Source organism: Phascolarctos cinereus, unplaced genomic scaffold (assembly GCF_003287225.1).
Source record: "Phascolarctos cinereus isolate Bilbo 61053 unplaced genomic scaffold, phaCin_HiC Scaffold_3;HRSCAF=262, whole genome shotgun sequence".
Taxonomy (NCBI): Eukaryota; Metazoa; Chordata; class Mammalia; order Diprotodontia; family Phascolarctidae; genus Phascolarctos; species Phascolarctos cinereus.
Window position 1 is genome coordinate 80,240,817 of NW_027555736.1, and position 17,331 is coordinate 80,258,147.

A 17,331-nucleotide genomic window follows, 5' to 3' on the forward strand; every position below is an offset into this window, starting at 1 on the left:
TTTCTTTACCATTATTTTTTTTTGTCCACAGAAATCAAGGAAGATAGTCTAAGAGGGGCCAGGGTCACCATTTTCATCAGTAGAGGGAGTGCCCTCATGAATGAAAACAAGAGTCTTTTGAAGTATTGAGGTACACATGGCACAAGGCTGCTTAAACTTCTCTACATACTCCCAATGATCACTGTGATATTCCCTGTTCTTTACCTCGTACTTGGGAGAGGGAACATGATGTCACACAAAGATCACTGGCCTTGGACTCAAGTGAGATCAAGCTTTTGAATGCCAGCATTGCTTCATACTTTCTATAAGACCCTGGGCAAGAGACATCATTTCTCTGTCTCAATTTCCCTTTCTAGTGAGGAACAATACACTTTCTTCCTGGGTCCATTTGAGCAGCGCAGTTTGTAAACCTTGAAGTATTAAAGTGAGAGATGAAGCTCAGTGCCTCTTGTTGCCCTGAGAGGGAAGAGCCCAAGGGGAGGAACCGGGCCTGAAGTGATCACAGGTTGCTTTGAAAATGATGAAAGGGTTTGGCGTGGGAGAACAAAGTAAAGGCCTGTGCTTTGAATATAGCTTCTCTACATTCAATAGAGAAGGATGTAATGCAAAGGACAGTTCAGTTCAATGACTGTAGCTTTGCAGTGCTTAGTAAAACTTTTAACTCTTCTTAATAGGTTTATTTAATTTATTTCTAAATTCATTGTTCCCTTATCCAATTACTAAATCAAATGCATTTGATTGGAAACTGAAAACAGACATTAAAAGCATAGCCCACTTAAATGAAGAAATAGCAAATGGTAAAGTAAGTGTCCAGGAATATATTCTCTACTTGTTATTTTATAAAATGGGAATTGGAATTTTATAGAATGATAGGATGTTAAAGGTAGAAGGAGCTATCTGTTCAGTCTTCTTAAGAATATTCATATGTAAGCTTTGTAAGGATCTGTAACAGTTATAAATAATCTCCAAGGTTCCTTTTGACTCTAGATTTTTCTTTGATTGTAATTCAGGTAATTTAATTATGGGTAAGGCACGTGGGTTGGAACGCCTTTACCCACTGGGGTGTAGCAGGTTTTGAAATCCTTGTGAATTTTCTCATGGCCGGCTGCCAGGCTTGAGTAACTTAGCTCCCATTTGGTTCTCTGTTGAATCTTCTTCCCTTTAACAAAGTCCTGGAGAAGGGTGGACTGAACGGACACTGAGATTCGGGGGAGGAAGCGTGGAGAGAACTTCTTTGAGGGACTCAGGCTGAGCCGGCTCCCCTCTAACTCTTCTGAACAGCTTTGACCTGTTTTCACTGGGGAAAAACGCTCAAAATTAGCCGTTACTTGATGATTGCGCGCTTTCTCCTGCTTCCTTCTAGCTTTTCTCGAAATACAAGGCGCACACAGTCAGCCATTTCACTGAATTCTTTTTGTCTTCCATTTTATTTTATGGCTCTCTGCGAAAAGCGGGGCTAGGAAGAATTCTTATTCTTAAGAACTTAGTAGAATTTCTTAACACCGCCTGTTCACTGCCTCTATATAAGTTGAGGATTGAACAGAAGTGTGTATGTATAAATCAACCAGTAATGATTTTGTGAAAAAAATTTTAAATAAGAAAAGAAAATTTAGATTCCATGCTTCTCTCTATAGTTAAAACGGTACTCATTTGTATTTATCTTTGCAGTGCAGAACTGTTGTCTGGGGTTAATTTGTGTAAAATAGACCAAAGAGGAAAACATTTATTGTATTGTCTTTTCTCTTAGAATATACAATGCTGTAGATCTCTCAGGGTAGAGGAAGAAGAAGAGGAGTGAGGAGAAGGGGAGATTTGGCAAAGAGTGTGTATGTATGCGTATACACTCATGCATACATACATAGTACATATATGAATATACTTACATATCTATTATACTTGGCTTATTTTTATGGCAGAGGTTTTGGAAAACTTTAACAGCAACTCCTTGGTCTAGAAGTTATAACTACAGTGAGATCGACTTTCCCCAGTAAAACACTATAGGAAATCATATTTTTAATTTGATGAAAACTTAAGATTTTGTAAATAGGTAAATATTTTGAGACCAAAATGCTGCAGAAACTTAAAGGAAATATATTTTGCCTTGAAAGAGTATGCTCACATGTAAAAGTTTTGTGCCTTTCATGGGTTGTCATGTTAGAAAGAAAGAAAAAAGAAAAAAATACTTAACCTAATAGCCTGACTTCTGGTGATGAGCCTTTGTAGGTACAGTTAGCCAAACTGGACCTTGGACAGTAGACAGAGTCTGTCCTTGGCCTTGAAGTCTTTTGGCTTTGGATGTGCCAGGACTTATTTTTCACTGGCATAGCCCTCAAAACCCGGGGTCACCTCCATGCCACAATGAAGCATTAAAAGTTGGTGTTTTGGGTAAATTAATGATTTTACATTATCAGACCTATGGCATAGTCTGTGTTTCCATTAGCAGATTTACTTAGCACAGTGCTTGGTACATAGTAATTGCTTAATAAATGCTTATTGATTGATTACTGATGGTATTCATGTTATAACCAAATGGGGGGGGGGGAAGCCTCTGAAGGAAGCTGCTCTAATTAAATAGTTGGAAATGCCTGTATTGGAAAATATGTGTTCAGTCAGTGAACATGAAATTTGCTGTCACCATTAGCTAAGACACATTAGTTCCTGTGTACCTTATAGAGTTAGTTGTGATACAGTAATCTAATCACTTTAGATAAATTACACAGCACTTAGCACAGTGCCTGGCACATAGTAAGTGCTTAATAAATGTTTCTTGACTAATAGAAAAATCAAAGACCTTGAACAGCCACAGATTTTGCATCCAAGGTCTTCCTTCAGGTCTGCTTATCACCGTGCTGGAATTTTGAATAAATATAGTTGTCTTAGCATAGTGATACCATTATACCCCACTTTTCTAGGGGTCATATTTTTGGTAACTTCAACCCTTAGGAATAATGCATGAAGTTCTCTGGAAATAAAAGGAAGAAAGCTGCATAGCAGGAGGGGAATGAGTGTCCCCAAATTTTTACATTAAATCAGGCTTTTGCATTTGTGGGTAAAACTTTAATGACTCTTGCAGTTCTCAAAGTAGTTACCTGTTTTCTCAGCCTGCTAGGAGCCAGCTACTTCTGGCAGGCTGTCTAGGGATTTATTGGCAGCCTGGAATAGAGAGGGAAGATGCAGAAATGTCTTGAATATAAGAATGGATGCTCATAGTAATGCACTAAATAAAATCTTCATGAAAAGGTTTAGCTCAACAAACTCTACTTAAGGAGGCAGTCTGGTAGAAAAGACATTTTAGAAAGGTTTCCATAAAAAGTGATTAAAATAAAAATAGGAAAGGGGGTGTTCTTGTCCTCACTTTCATCTGGAAAATAACGTCCCCCAGCTCCCAGATAAATTGAATCATTCACTATGTGTCTAAAAAAAGACTACCAAAAATTTGAGTTATAACTACATAAAGTGTTTGCAACTGTTCATGTACTTTGTCATTTTAGGATTCAAGTACAAAAAAAATGTGGCAGGGTATGGAACAGGAAGAGTTCTCAGGGTTAAAATGTTATCAGCCCTCTTCAGAAGTGTCGTTCTCCTCTTTCCTGCAGTACTGATTTCCATATTTCACACCTTCTTTGCAGTTACTTAATAGTCTTCAAGTGGGACTGGGGGAGAACTCTTTTAGTTAGTTATTAATACTGCTCACATCTATCCCTGCTGGGGGCCAGTTGAGCCAGAGTTTAGTTTTCTCAGCTATCAATACCCACAGTAGCAGGCATCTTCTCTTAGAGCTGAGCCTCGGAAGAGCTTGATAAGGAGACTCTTGGGCCACAAATGGATCCTCCTCCACTTAGTCTTAGCAAATTGAATTTAATTGAATAAACCATAAAAGATTTAGGATTCCACCTTCCAATGCAGAAATTATCTGGAGGAAAAATATATATATTTTCTTGAAACCAGTAGGATTGGGAATAGGAGAGAGAGGGTTTTATGTGAAAGGAAGCAAATACAAGCATGTTATTAAATGCAACCCTTGAAAAGTTTGGACTTTTTCCCTACCCTTAGAGAGAGAGCCACCCCTGTGTTTATATAAATAAATAAAGACCCTGGAGGTTTTTGGACACTGAGTGGTTGACTGTATATAAAGGCCCTGTAGACTACTTACTGTGAAGAAGTCTAGAAACAAGAATACATTTTTTTTAACACTGTAATTTGGGCTCCTAATTAAACACTGTCCAGAAAAAATATTTAACTGTAGAAACTCCCCAATTTGTTTCAGGTCGGTCTTCTCTCTTTCCCTTTGAAGATGCCTTTCTAGAGGACAGTCATGGTGACCAGTCCTTATCATCAGGCCTCAGCTCTCCAACTCGCTGTCAGAATGGTGAAAGAGTGGAACGCTATTCTAGAAAGGTGTTTGTTGGGGGCCTCCCTCCTGACATCGATGAAGGTACTCTCTCTCTGTTTGTGTGTGCGTGTGTGTGTGTGTGTGTGTATTAACATGTTTAAGAAAGAATTGTCTCTGTATTTAATGTTAGGACTTTGAGAGCAGGAATGGTTTCATTCTTGGCAGAGTGCCTGGCACATCGTAGGTGATTTATAAATACTTGTTGATTGATTTAAAGAACAGACCATACCCATCATAGCTAATGCTCTGTTCTACGGTCTGCCTAGGGTATTGGCTTATCATTCTTGGGAAAGGTCAAAATGGAGAGTGGTAATATGTCATATGTAAAGCAGTAAGATCAATGTGTGTATTCTTCCCATGTAGACTTCCTTCATAGGGACTCAAAAGGCAAAAGTCCTGCGTATAGACTTGTTTTCACTTTCCAGAACCTCACAGGTAGGCAGGGAAGGGATCCTACATCATTCAGAGTTTTTATACCTCAGTTATAAATTTGAGTACGCTGATAATTTCCAAGGTTTTAACCAAAACTTCAACTATTACACTTAGACATATTTAACATTATGTATATGTAAACATGTGTTTATATATATAATATATATACATATATATAAAATCATTTACACACTTATATGTAAGTATGACCTGCGTATCCCCTACACAGCATGATATTGTAGAGGAAGGGTCAGGAAGACTTGTGTTCAAGTTTTGCCTCTGATACATTATGGCTTTTTGACCTTGGGCAAATCACTTAACCTCTCATTGTCCTAGTCAACTGAGACTAAATAGGTATTGACCTGTATTGGCAGAAGGAGTTTCCTCTATACCAAAGAAAACACAAGTCCAGTCCCTATCATCTAGATGTAAACAAGACTTGCTTAAAAGGGTGAAAGCAATAATTAGGACAATTAGTTGATTAAAGCTAGAAAATTTTATCATGAATTAATGTATTATGATAAATGTTTAGGTAACTAATAGTCCTAAGTGAAAACTTTGACTTTTGCCTAAAATTCAGTCTAAATATAGAAATAGAAAAATGGAAAAATAGTAAAGTATCAGGTGACTTAAAAAAAGTTTGTGTCAAGGTCAGTTCTAGTAGGTCTGTGACCTACTTAAGAAAATCTTAGGAATGAATCCTTTTGGTAGCTCTTAAATATTTCTAGAAAATAGAATTTAATTTTTCGATAGAAAGGAAGAAAGGAAGTTGGTTTGGAACATTAACACTGTAACTTGGCTGCTTTGTTAGTCATGAGTTCCTCATCACTCCTCAACATTCTGTGTGTTCAGGCAGAAGGTGCTTTACTATTTCTTAAGGATATTAAAGAGGATTCACTTAGTGGGTAAGGATTGGACTAGATGACTTTATGATGCTAATAATATTCTTTGAACTTATAAAGCAGGGTAGAACTGGAGCATCTAATTATAAAGTCCTCTTCCTGGTTTAAAAATTAATCTTAATTCTTCCCATAGTGTTGCTTGTTTGTCTCCCCCTGCCCACAAATAGAGATTTTCATTTGTTGCTGAAAGAGCTGTTAATTTCAAACCTAAATAAAGCTGTCTTAGCAGATTACATTAATCTTCTGCCATGAGTCAAAAAGAGAGTCCATTCAATTTACCAGGATTTTTAAAAATTGTTTTATTGAGGATGAGAGTATATAAACATGGGCTGTAACCAATTTATTTGTCTTAACACTGTTATTCTATGTACCTGTTAGGGAAACACATTTTCTGCTGGCAAAAGATACCAAAAAAGAAAAAAAAACAAACTTGTAGAACTAGAATGTGATTTCCTATTTCAGAATGACTTAAGAACTACATAGTTTCATATTCTGTTCATCTTTGCTCTTTTCTGAAAATAAAATTTAAAAAAAACCTCTTATTTTTTTAACTTGTTTTCCTCAAGAACAAGTTCTTTGTTCCCATTTTCTGTGGTGCAATAAGGGAAAACTGTAATATAAAAGTGAGAAACTGAGTTTTCATGCTTTTAAGTGAATTAAGAGAATACTGATTTAGTACAATTTTATAGATAACTTTCAACTCCTCTTGTTAAATGGCTTTAGGAAACAACCCTTAGGATATTTTTTAAAAGCAGGGTTGTCTATTTTGCTGCTTGGCAATTTCCCTTTCCCCCCTCCTAAATCTCCGTATTTGTTTTTGTAGATGAGATTACTGCCAGCTTTCGTAGGTTTGGACCTCTTGTGGTGGACTGGCCTCACAAAGCTGAAAGCAAGTCATATTTTCCACCTAAAGGTAATAAGCTTACAATGCCTATACAGCCTGTTTTTAGAACTAGTATGACAATTCAATAAAAGGCAGCCTTTTAACTCTTGAAGTGGCTGGGATTTTTTTTTAATCCATCGTAATGTGGTTGTTAATATATGTAGAGAGAGAAGATAGCAAGCCCCTTTCTCCAATACCACGCTAGTGGTTTCATAGTCTTATCCATGAGGAAGTAGAATACCATCTGGAACCAGCCTTTAGCTCATGTTGATTTCTTACTTTTGGAATGAAGGTGGGGAAGGAATGCTGAGATCTGTTGATTATTTTAACTAGTCTCAATCAAAGGCTAAATCCATCTCCTGGCCTAAATTCTGAGAATGAACTTGAGGTTGATCTTTGTGGGGAGAAAATAAGGAAACTTAATGTGTTTATAACTACTGTTAACCTTGAAATGAAGAAACTCTCCCAACCTGGGGCCAGGGGTGGGTGGGGAGGGTGGTAATTTGAGATGAGTTTATCTTCATCTCCATATATCAACATTGGGACAACTTATCAAAGTAAAAGCTAGTACATGACTCTTAAAAACTCCTGACTTTTTCCAGATTGTTTTAGGATTTGTTTTTGTTTTTGCTATTTTTTAAAAGTTTTGTGGTTGCCTTTTGTATTTGTATTGCCTTTTTTCCTTAGCTTTCTCTACTGCTTTCCATATCGAGCCCTCGTTTGAATGGAGAAAAATATTTAAGTAAACCAGCTAACACAACATGGACAGCATTTACTTCATCACACATCCAAAGTCACCCCCTCCCTACTAAGAGGAAGAAGTGTTCTTGTATATCACTTCTCTAAGACCAAAATTGTTCCTTATAATTCATCAGAGTTCTTCTGCTTTTTCATGATATTATTTACATTTCTGTCCTGTGTATATTGTATCCTTGGTTCTGCTTGGTTCACTGCATCAATCCATATGGGTCTGCCCACATTTCTTTCAGTTTCTTATAACAAGATAATAATACTCAGTTTATATCCTTGGACCAAGATCTTTTGAGTCAATTTCACTCAACAGGCATCCATTTTGATTGCTTTTTGACATTGAATATTTCGTTGCATAGAGGAATTTCCCCCCCTGTTATTGACCTCCTTGGGTTATATGTCCAGTAATGGGATCACTGGATCATGAATAGCCTACTGACTTCTTATTTATTTCCAAATAGTTGGACTAATTCATAGCTTTACCAGCAGTGACTTTGTGCTCCCCTCACACCTTCAGGATCTTTTTTTTTTTAAGTCACTTTTATCTATTTGGATGTGAGGTGAATTTGGCTTATTTTCTTTTCAGTGGACCAAATCATGTGTTGTTTTTCTGGGGATGACAGTTTGTGTTAAGCCCAGGGGGCTTGATTTGGCTGATACCAGGGGCATCACCTACTTGTGTACTACTTACCAAGTGTTTGTCACTAAAAATGACATCATCTTGTGGATTATACTGAAGACAGTTTTGGGAGGGGCAGGTGCTGTGTTTTATTATGCAGCACCAGCTCATTGGCAAACAAAACAGGATGAGAGAAAACAAGCTTTAGACACAGTTACCCCAAATTCTGCAAGTCTTTTCTGTGCCTTAATTGACTCTTGCCCCAAGGTTGTGGCTTAACCTAGGGATTGAAGGCAGCATCTTGTTGACCTAATTGCAAGTGACTCAATCTAACGGCAACTTCTCTCACTGACCCCCTTATTCACAAACTCTAAATAATTTACTAAGCGCCATCAATTTTTAACTTACTTCTATAGAATTTCCTCATTTAAAAGACAAACAAAAAATCAACTTTATTATTCAGCAAAGGCTAAGCCAGTGTCCTGTCTAAGCAGTTAATATGGCCCTGAGGATGATCTTCTTTATGGGAAATAAGAGGAAATTTAGTCATACTATGATAACAAGGAAGCAGCTTTCAGAAGACTTTGGTAGAGGGGTTTTAATTAAAAAAAGACAACCCTCTCCTTAGGCCTTATAACCTAAGGTAGAGGGTAAGCAGTCCAGAAAAGAGAAAGAAAATTATTATATTATTATATATTATGATTATTATAATTTTATTATAATTATTACTCCATTCACATTTGAATCCTCACCTACCTTTCTCAATTCATATCCCTTCTTCGCTTTGCAAACTTTTTGTCAAACTGGCCTGTTACTGTTTCCTACGTGCAAAATCACATCTCCTGCCTCAGCATCTTTTCACAGGTCATCCTGCTACGTCTGGAATGAGCACTCCTTCGCCTTTGCATTTTAGGATTCCTAAAGCACAGCCTAACTCACTCCTAGATCAGGCCTTTCTGGATTTCCATCTCCTTTCCAGTAGCTAGTCTTCATTCCTTCTTGAAATTACATTGTATTTTCTTGATATTTATTTTGTATCATGTGCATGTACAAGTTGCATTTGTACAAGACAATATAAACTCCTTCAGGGCCATGATTGTTTTTGTATCCCTGGTACATAGGTCGGTCCCCAGCACACAAATGCCTAATAAATGAATAGAATGTTGGCTGTAGCTAATTGGTTGTATTTATTTATATAATTTATATAATTCAGTTTTATTTATAGCTGGTTTCTGGCTATCTAGTAATTAGCAATTCTTCTGTAGGGCGTGCCTTTCTTTATGTAGAGTTGAAATTGATCAAATGTTTTTCTTGGTACGTTTTAGGCTCATGAATAAATAGGACCTAGGATCTTAGATCTAGGGGCAGCTTTCGAAGCAACCTGGTTCCAATGACTTCCTTTTGCTAGCTGCCTGAGCTGATGCAGCTTTTTGGGTATGGGTTGGACTAGCTGGCTTGCTGCAGTCCCTTCCAGTTCTGAAAGTCTGATTGTGGAATTAACATATCTTGGCCTTTTTAAGTATTTGAATAGGTCACAACTAAGTCTTTTAAACTTTCTGGGAACCAGAAGAGCAGGGAAGATAGTAAGGTTGCATTAACTAGCAGTTTATGGTTCTACTTGTGACAGGCTCTTGTGAGGACAAGAAACAATGGTTTTTGATGGTTTTATCAGCAGCCCTTTGAGAACTAAAAGACAGGTGATGTGAATACACCCCAAAAGGAAGGAAAAGTTTTTGTTCCAGGCAGAATTCTTTTTTTAATTTTATTATCAATTTATTTTGTCAACATAAATTCCATAAGCATTTGAGTTTTAAATTTTTCCCCCTCCCTCCCCACTACCCTCCCCAAGAGAGCGCACAATCTGATGTAGGCTATACATATACATTCCTATTATCCATATTTTCACATTGGTGATGTTGCAAAGAAGAATTAGAACCAATAGGAGGAACCACAAGAAAGAGAAAACAAAACAAAACAGAAGAATAGCAAATAGTATGCTTCAATCTGCATTCAAACTCCATGGTTCTTTCTTTGGGTGTGGATAGCATTTTCCATCATGAGACCTTTGGAGATGTCTTAAATCCTTGCATTGCTGAGAAGGGCTAAGTCTATCAACATAGTCATTGCACGATGTGGCTGCTACTGTGTACAATGTTCTCCTGGTTCTGCTCACTTCACTCAGCATCAGTCCATACAAGTCTTTCCAGGTTTTTCTGAAGTCTGCCTACTCATCCTTTCTTATAGCACAATTGTATTCCATTACATTCATATACCACAACTTGTTCAGCCATTCCCCAATTGATGGGCATTCCCTCAATTTCCAATTCTTTGCCACCACAAAAAGAGCTGCTATAAAATTTTTTGTACATGTGGGTGCTTTTCCTATTTGTATGATCTCTTTGGGATCCAGCCAGGCAGAATTCTTATTCTTCATGTCCTATAAAGGTAGAAGGACATTTGAAATTGAATCATTCAAAGTTCTAAAGAAAGAAAAGTGCAATATTGATGGAAAATCACTTTTGTTTTTCCTGCTTCTGACTCGTTAGCTTTATGACCTTAAGCAAGTCACTACATTACTGACCTTCAATTTCTACCTGTGTAAAATAGTATCTACTTCAGGAATCATTGTGAAGATTGAAGATTTAGAGCTGGAAGGGATTGTAAAGGTCATTTGGTCAAACCTTTTTATTTTACAGATGAGGAAACAAGCCCAGAGAGTCCAACTTGAACTTATTTGTCTAAGTTCTTACAAATAGAAAGCATCAAAGATAACATTTGAACCTAAATCCTTTGACTCCCAGATCAGTGATCATCTTCCACTGTCACCACCTCTGAAATGAGGGAATGCATTTAGGGTACTTTGGGATCCTCAAAACACTATATAATTGTTAGCCATCTTGTTTGATATGAATGTAGCTATTATTTTTTTATACTTTAATGAGTAAGGACAACTGAAGAGATTACTATGGGAATTTTTTCAAAAATGAATTTATATGAGCCTCAGTGATAAATTTAACGCTTTGGAAATGTGTATCAATAGTGTTTTCATTTTGAATGATTGCTAAATTGAAAATTCCTCAATAGGAATTGTATCTTACCTTCCTTATATATCTCAATACATTGTTAGGCACTCAAATATTTGTTAGTTGAATAAACAATTCATACAATTACAGTTAAATCTGACTTCATCCAGAATGTTCTCTCATTCTTCAAAATGTAGCTTAAGTTCTGCTTCCTCTTGTAAAAATCTTCTCTATGACTCAGTTTACATCACTGTTAGTACTATGATGTTAGTACCTTCTGAGATACTGGCTTTTTCTCTAATTGTCTGTTACCCAATTCATTCATTCATTCATTCATTCATTTATTTATTTATTGTTATCCACTTCAAAGGTTTGTGTACTATCTTGTTCACTGATTGCCTCATGTGTGTCTTGGCTCCCCAAATAGATTATAAACTCCTTTTGAATCTTGATACCTTAAAGTGCCAAGCATAGTGCCAAATATATCATCAGTAATTGGAGGAAAAAAATTCTTTGGTTGATTGATATAGGAGTGGAACAAGCAAGAAAACATGATGAACCTTTTTCTGTCATGCATATAGATTTACTCTTTCTTTTTTTGTTATCTTCTCCATTACAATGGGAAATGGAGAGGAATCTCCTGTCATATAATCACCTCTTGTATCTTTAAACTTTAAACTAAAATCTTTATAAGGCCATCCTCCAGGGAAAGAGGAAGTAGCAGCAAATATGATAGGGTTCTGCCAGAGTGGAAATATTTTAAAATTATTTTCCTATTGCTTGATCATAAAATGGAACCCAAGTCTCTTCTGAATTTAATTATGAATAACGAGAAGGACATTCAGCTCTACATCTTGCCAAAACATTGAAGATTTCTTTTATATGTTTTTAGCTCTGGACTTGTACTAAAGTAAAATTATATATTGGCATATTTCATGAAACTAGAGTTGTCTTAAAATATAACCAAATCTCATATAGTATTGTGATTGTCTTAAGTGATTATTGAATTTAACCAGAAAGAAGAAATAATGAGACATTGCAAATATCACATCATATTGGACACAATTAATACAATATATGTTGAGCGATCAGTACAGAGCCCTGTACTACGATGCAGGGGGGGACTCTAGGCAGCAGTATGAGATGCATTTCCAGGTTACCAGTTAATATCTTTGAAAAGTTAACATGACCCACATGTGAAAGTCAGCTAATGCAGTAAGATGGTATATGGGCATTGCCAAATAGTTGGTACAGGCAGTAAGTTCCACAGGATCTTAAAAGAAGAAAGATGACTCTGGGCTGGAATGATTTAAGGAAGGTTTCATGGAAGAGATGGACTCCATCTCAGCTTCAAAGGATGGGAAGAATATAAGTGAAGAGGAAAGTGGGAGACAAGCATTTTATAGGGAAAAAAAGTACTGAAGTAGGCTTTATGTGATGTATGTTTGTTTGGGAGGAACAGTGACAAGATCAAACCTGAATGGACTCAAGATTTTATGTTGGGAGTAGTGGGAGATAAGGTCAGTTTAGGCTGTGTTGCACACATAACATTTTCTTCCTTTCTCCATGCTTTTGCTTTGGCTATCCCCCTTGCCTGTAATACGTGGCCCTCTTCAGCCTCATTGAATCCCTTCCTTCATTTAAAATAGTGTTCAAGCACCACCTTCTACATAAAGTTTTCCTGATTCCCCCAGCTGCCTTTAGTGCCCCCACCACCACCTTGTATTATTTTGTATTCTGCACGTGCTGATATATGTACATGTTGTCTCCACCAATAGAACGTGAACTTTTTGAAGACAGGGATTTTTTGTTTTTATCATTGTATCACCCACACCCAGCATAGTGTCTAGCACATTTTAAGTGCTTAATAAATGCATGTTTATTGATTGCTGTGCAAAGGCAGAGAGAGGGGTAGGGCAATGTTATATGTGAGGGCCAGAAGGCAGGGCAGTTTGGCTAGACTGTAGAGCACATAAAAGGGAGTAATGCATACTAACTTTGGAAAGTGAGATGGAAGCCAGATTATGAAAGGCTTTCAGTTCCACAGTTCCACATGGGAGACTTTGTATTGGATCCTAGAGGCAATAGGGAGCCACTGGAATGACATATTCGCACTTGTCTTTTAGGAATTTGACTTTAGCAGTTATGTGAAGGATGGATTTAAAAGGTCAGAGGCCAGTTGGGAATATATCAGAGTAATTGAAGTTAGAAGTAATAAGTAACTGAACTAGGGTAGTGGCTGTGTGAATAGAGGAAGGGGACAGATGTGAGTGGTGGAGGTAGAATCAATAAGATTTGGCAACTAATTGTCAATGTGATATGAAGGGGACTGGAGAATCTAGGATGCATATGCGGTGACCAGATGAGTGGTGATCCCCTGAACAGAAATGGAAACAGTAGAAGGAACGTTAAATTTGGAGACACAGGGGCCTGGCTTGGGACTCTGTCTTGATTTGCTTTCTGCCTCTTGGACATCAGACAAGTCATTTTGTCTCTTTGAGTCTTTTGCTTAATGTGGAAATTGAGGGGGTTTGTCTAGAAGACTTCTGAGCTTATTTCCTGCTCTACATCTTTGATCCTCTGATTTTTGAAGCTTTTTGAGAAAGGCACTGATTGATATATTGACAAAAATAGTGTTTTGGAAAAAGCATCTAACAGAATTGGTCAAGAGGGGGAAGACACTAGACACCAAAAGCTAATCTAAAGATTCTTAACATAATCCAAATATGAGGTTGTAAGGGCAATAACCACAGTAAGAATGGAAAGAAAATGATGGAGGGCAGAAACATTACAGAGGAGAATCCAGTGGTTTTAGTAATTGACTAAATGTGGGAAGAAGGTGGAGGAACCAATCTACATTCACTGGGAAAATGGTGATAGCTTTAAGTGGGAGAGAGAGAGTGTGTGTGTGTGTCAGTCTTATTTTGGGAATATCAACAAGGAGAGACCAATGAGCCTGAGTATGAGTGAGCGGTGGTTTTGTCCGAGAGATACTGGGTTGATTTTAGTCATGTTTAATTCAAGGTTATAGAACATCCAAGGGAAGATTCCCATAGGACATTATGGAACTGACAGCTGAGGCAAAGATTAAGGTTGGAGAGACCTCTTGGAGAATTGTTTGTGTAGAGGCGGTGGTTAAAACATGGGATTGGGTGAGCCTCTGACTAGAGAGAGCCTCTGAAGGAGGAGGACCAAGGCCTGAATCTTGAAGAATACCAATGGAGAAGGGGCGTTATGTAAAAGGGAGCCTATAAAGGAGGTAGGTGAAAGGAAAACCAAAACATAACCTCTTGAACAGAGAGCTGAATTTTGTCAGGAAGACCTGAGCTTCAGTCACCTTTCAGATGCCTGCTAGCTCATATAATCCTCAGTAAATCATTTGACCCATCGAAGCCTCGGTTTCTTCACCCATAAAAAGGGAATAGTAGTACCTATGTCATGAGGTTTTATAAAGATCAAATGAGTGAACATATATATGAAGAGCCTTGTAAACCTTAAAACACTATGCAATGAAAGCTATTCTAACATCATAGAGACCAAGGGAAGGGAGGGTTCCACAAAGACTGTGGTTAGTAAATAATGACTATCATTGCAGAAGTGTCAGAGGATGAAGGCGAGATCAAGGCAGCCATTGGATCTGATGATGAGGAAATTCTTGACCTTTGAGCATGCAATTTCAGAAGAGTAACAGGAACAAAAGCCAGACAGATTGCAGCCAACATTCATTTCTCTAGGACAGGAAGGAACCAAGCAGCAGTAGACTGTTTTTGCTCACCATACTTAGCTAGTGCCAAAAACTGTGGGAATTTTCCTTACCTCCTGCATATTGGGGCAACCTGACTTTAGGTCCAGAATGACTTTGCTCTTGAGTTCCCCAAGGCAAAATTACCCTGGCTGCCATCTAGCCAGGTGACTAAGATATAATTAAGTCAGGGAAAGGAGTAGAGACAGAGTCTACAGGCATTAGAATCTAATGGCCAAGATCCAACTTGAGCATTTGAGCTCTTAGTAATAAAATCTTCCATGGCTAGAGGAAGAATTAAGTACAGGCAGGCTGCCGTGGAACAAGATACCACCAGAGAAACAGCATGGAACTATCGTACTTGTTGTGAGTAATTTCTAGTTTCACCTTAATCCTAGACTTGAAAATTAGAGTAGAGAGAAATAAGAAAATCCAAACAAGATCGTTCTGTCTTATGAAGTTGAAGGTACTGTTGATTTGCACAAGCACCTTTTGTCCTTCATAAGCCTTTATATGCTCAAAGCCTATCTTCTGAGTGGTGACCTGTGACTAGGGCACCAATCTGCCATACTGAAGGCATGACAGAACCTTGACACAGCAGGCCTCATGAGCCTCATGGAGAGTCCTACATCATCTGGTGTGTTTTCCCATGTTCAAAAGTGCCAGAGACTTCCTATTCTTTCTTTCTGCCATGGTTGTAATATTAAATCTCAGTATTCTTTCAGCGTCAGCTTTGCAGTTGATTATTTCTTGCTTGCTCAAAGAACAATTTATACCTCATGAAAAATAAAGCAAGCTGTTGTCTCCTGTTTTCTAGATGGGTATCATCCATGAGAAAGAAGAATCAGTTCAAAATAAATTGTGAGCAGGGGAATTATTTTGGTATTTTTGCAAGGCTGATCGATATCAAGACATAAACAAGTTGATGTTATTTGTGGCACTTCCTGGTCATTTATGCTGTCTCATCATCAGGAAGTGTCCTTTGGTATTTTCTTCCTTGTAGTAATCTATCCTACCCATGTTTTGTGAGAACATCGGAGGATCTGGTATGGGCTAGGGCTCTAAGTCTTAACTGCCCTTCTCGCATAATAGGAGTGAGCAGTTCACCTGGACAGCAAGAAGCAGTGTTGTACAACGGAAAGTGTGCAAAATTTGGAGCCAGTTCAAATCCTAGTTCTTCTACTTATTACCTGTGTGATTTTAATCAAATCATTTTGACTCACTGCGCCTCAATTTTCTTATCTGTAAAATTTGGAGGATGGACCGGATGACTTTTAAGTCCTATTCCAGCTGTTTGTGATTCTCTGTTCTCTGGCTTCACGAATTGTCAAATGTGACTTTTGAACCTCAGTTTTTTTATACTGGGGGGTATGACATTTTCCAATTCATTCCTGAATCTTCCTGGGCCCACAGCCTGTTAGTTCCCTGGCTTTCCTCTTTCATTGTTTATCAGAGATGGCAACCAGCAGTCAACCAACAAACATTGTGTGTGCCTAACACTGTGTTAAGTGCTGAGATATGAAGACCAGAATAAACTAGTTCCTGCTTTCAAGAGCTTCTCTTCTATCAGGGGAAACAACATGTACACATATTAGCAAATTCACATTACATATAGGGTAATAAACATAATAATGATGATGATGTCCTTTATATGTAATAACATTTAGGACCACGTGTAGAGTATGTGCCTTTTCATTTCTCTGATAGAGTTAATGTGTATTCTCAGACCCAGCATCTCTCTCACCTAGTTCACTTTGTGCGTTTGGATTTCCTATGTAGAAGATAATTATGCCAATTCACAAAGGCATGGAAATGCAGGTGTTTATATATATGGCCACAGAGAAGAAAAAAAACTGACATAGACTCAAACCACATTAAACACTGTACTCTTAAGTAATGACTACGTAGCAGTGTAGGAGAGATTGAATGGTGTACTGGACAGAGAGCCATCCTCAGTCAGGAAGACAGAGATTAAAATCCCCCTTCTGCTATATATGGATGATATGACTGTCACGCATTAAGTGCCCCTGATTATATAAAATGTATGATAGTTAACAGGTGTTCATTGGTGAAAAGGGATTTCCTCACCATAAGTTCCTTACAGCAATAAAATCACTGTTTTGTCCCCCAAAAAACTTATTAATACATAGAATTATAGAATGTTAGAGGTGGAATGTACTTTAGACACCACCTCCAGAGGCATCTTGAGGTATTGTGGAAAAAAACGCTACATTTGGAGGCGTGGGAACCAGGGGCACATCCCAAGATCTTTATTATACCAGTGTAACTTTGGGCACAGGCTTATGCTCTCTGTGCTTCAGTTTCTTCATCTGTAAAACAGGGATGTAGCCAAAATGAAGGTCTGAGTTGAAGTCCCGTGTTTTGACTTTTAATGACTGTGTGATCCTTCCTGGGCAAAACATTTAACTTCAGTGCCTCAGACATCTCTCTAAAGCTAAGTTGGAGAATAGGTGCAAGTCTGTATTAATGGGGGAAGTTTCTTCCCTAGGAGTTCCTTACACTGAAGAAATCATAGGTCTGGTTAAAAGGGCTTTTTAAAACCACAAACTATAATATCAATGTGAGT

At 37.8% G+C, this 17,331-nt stretch overlaps 1 protein-coding gene across 10 annotated transcripts in view; it reads left to right on the forward strand.

The window, feature by feature from the left end:
- Positions 1-17,331, forward strand: part of CPEB3 (cytoplasmic polyadenylation element binding protein 3) — a 232,576-nt gene that overhangs the window by 143,997 nt on the left and 71,248 nt on the right. For 8 of the 10 annotated variants that reach the window (XM_020964190.2, XM_020964192.2, XM_020964191.2 and 5 more), the window contains 2 exons: positions 4,268-4,435; positions 6,551-6,640. In XM_020964190.2, coding sequence (XP_020819849.1) covers positions 4,268-4,435; positions 6,551-6,640 — 258 coding nt within the window. The remainder of the gene's footprint in view (positions 1-4,267; positions 4,436-6,550; positions 6,641-17,331) is intronic. The other 2 variants (XM_020964193.2, XM_078150995.1) reach the window with 1 other exon arrangement.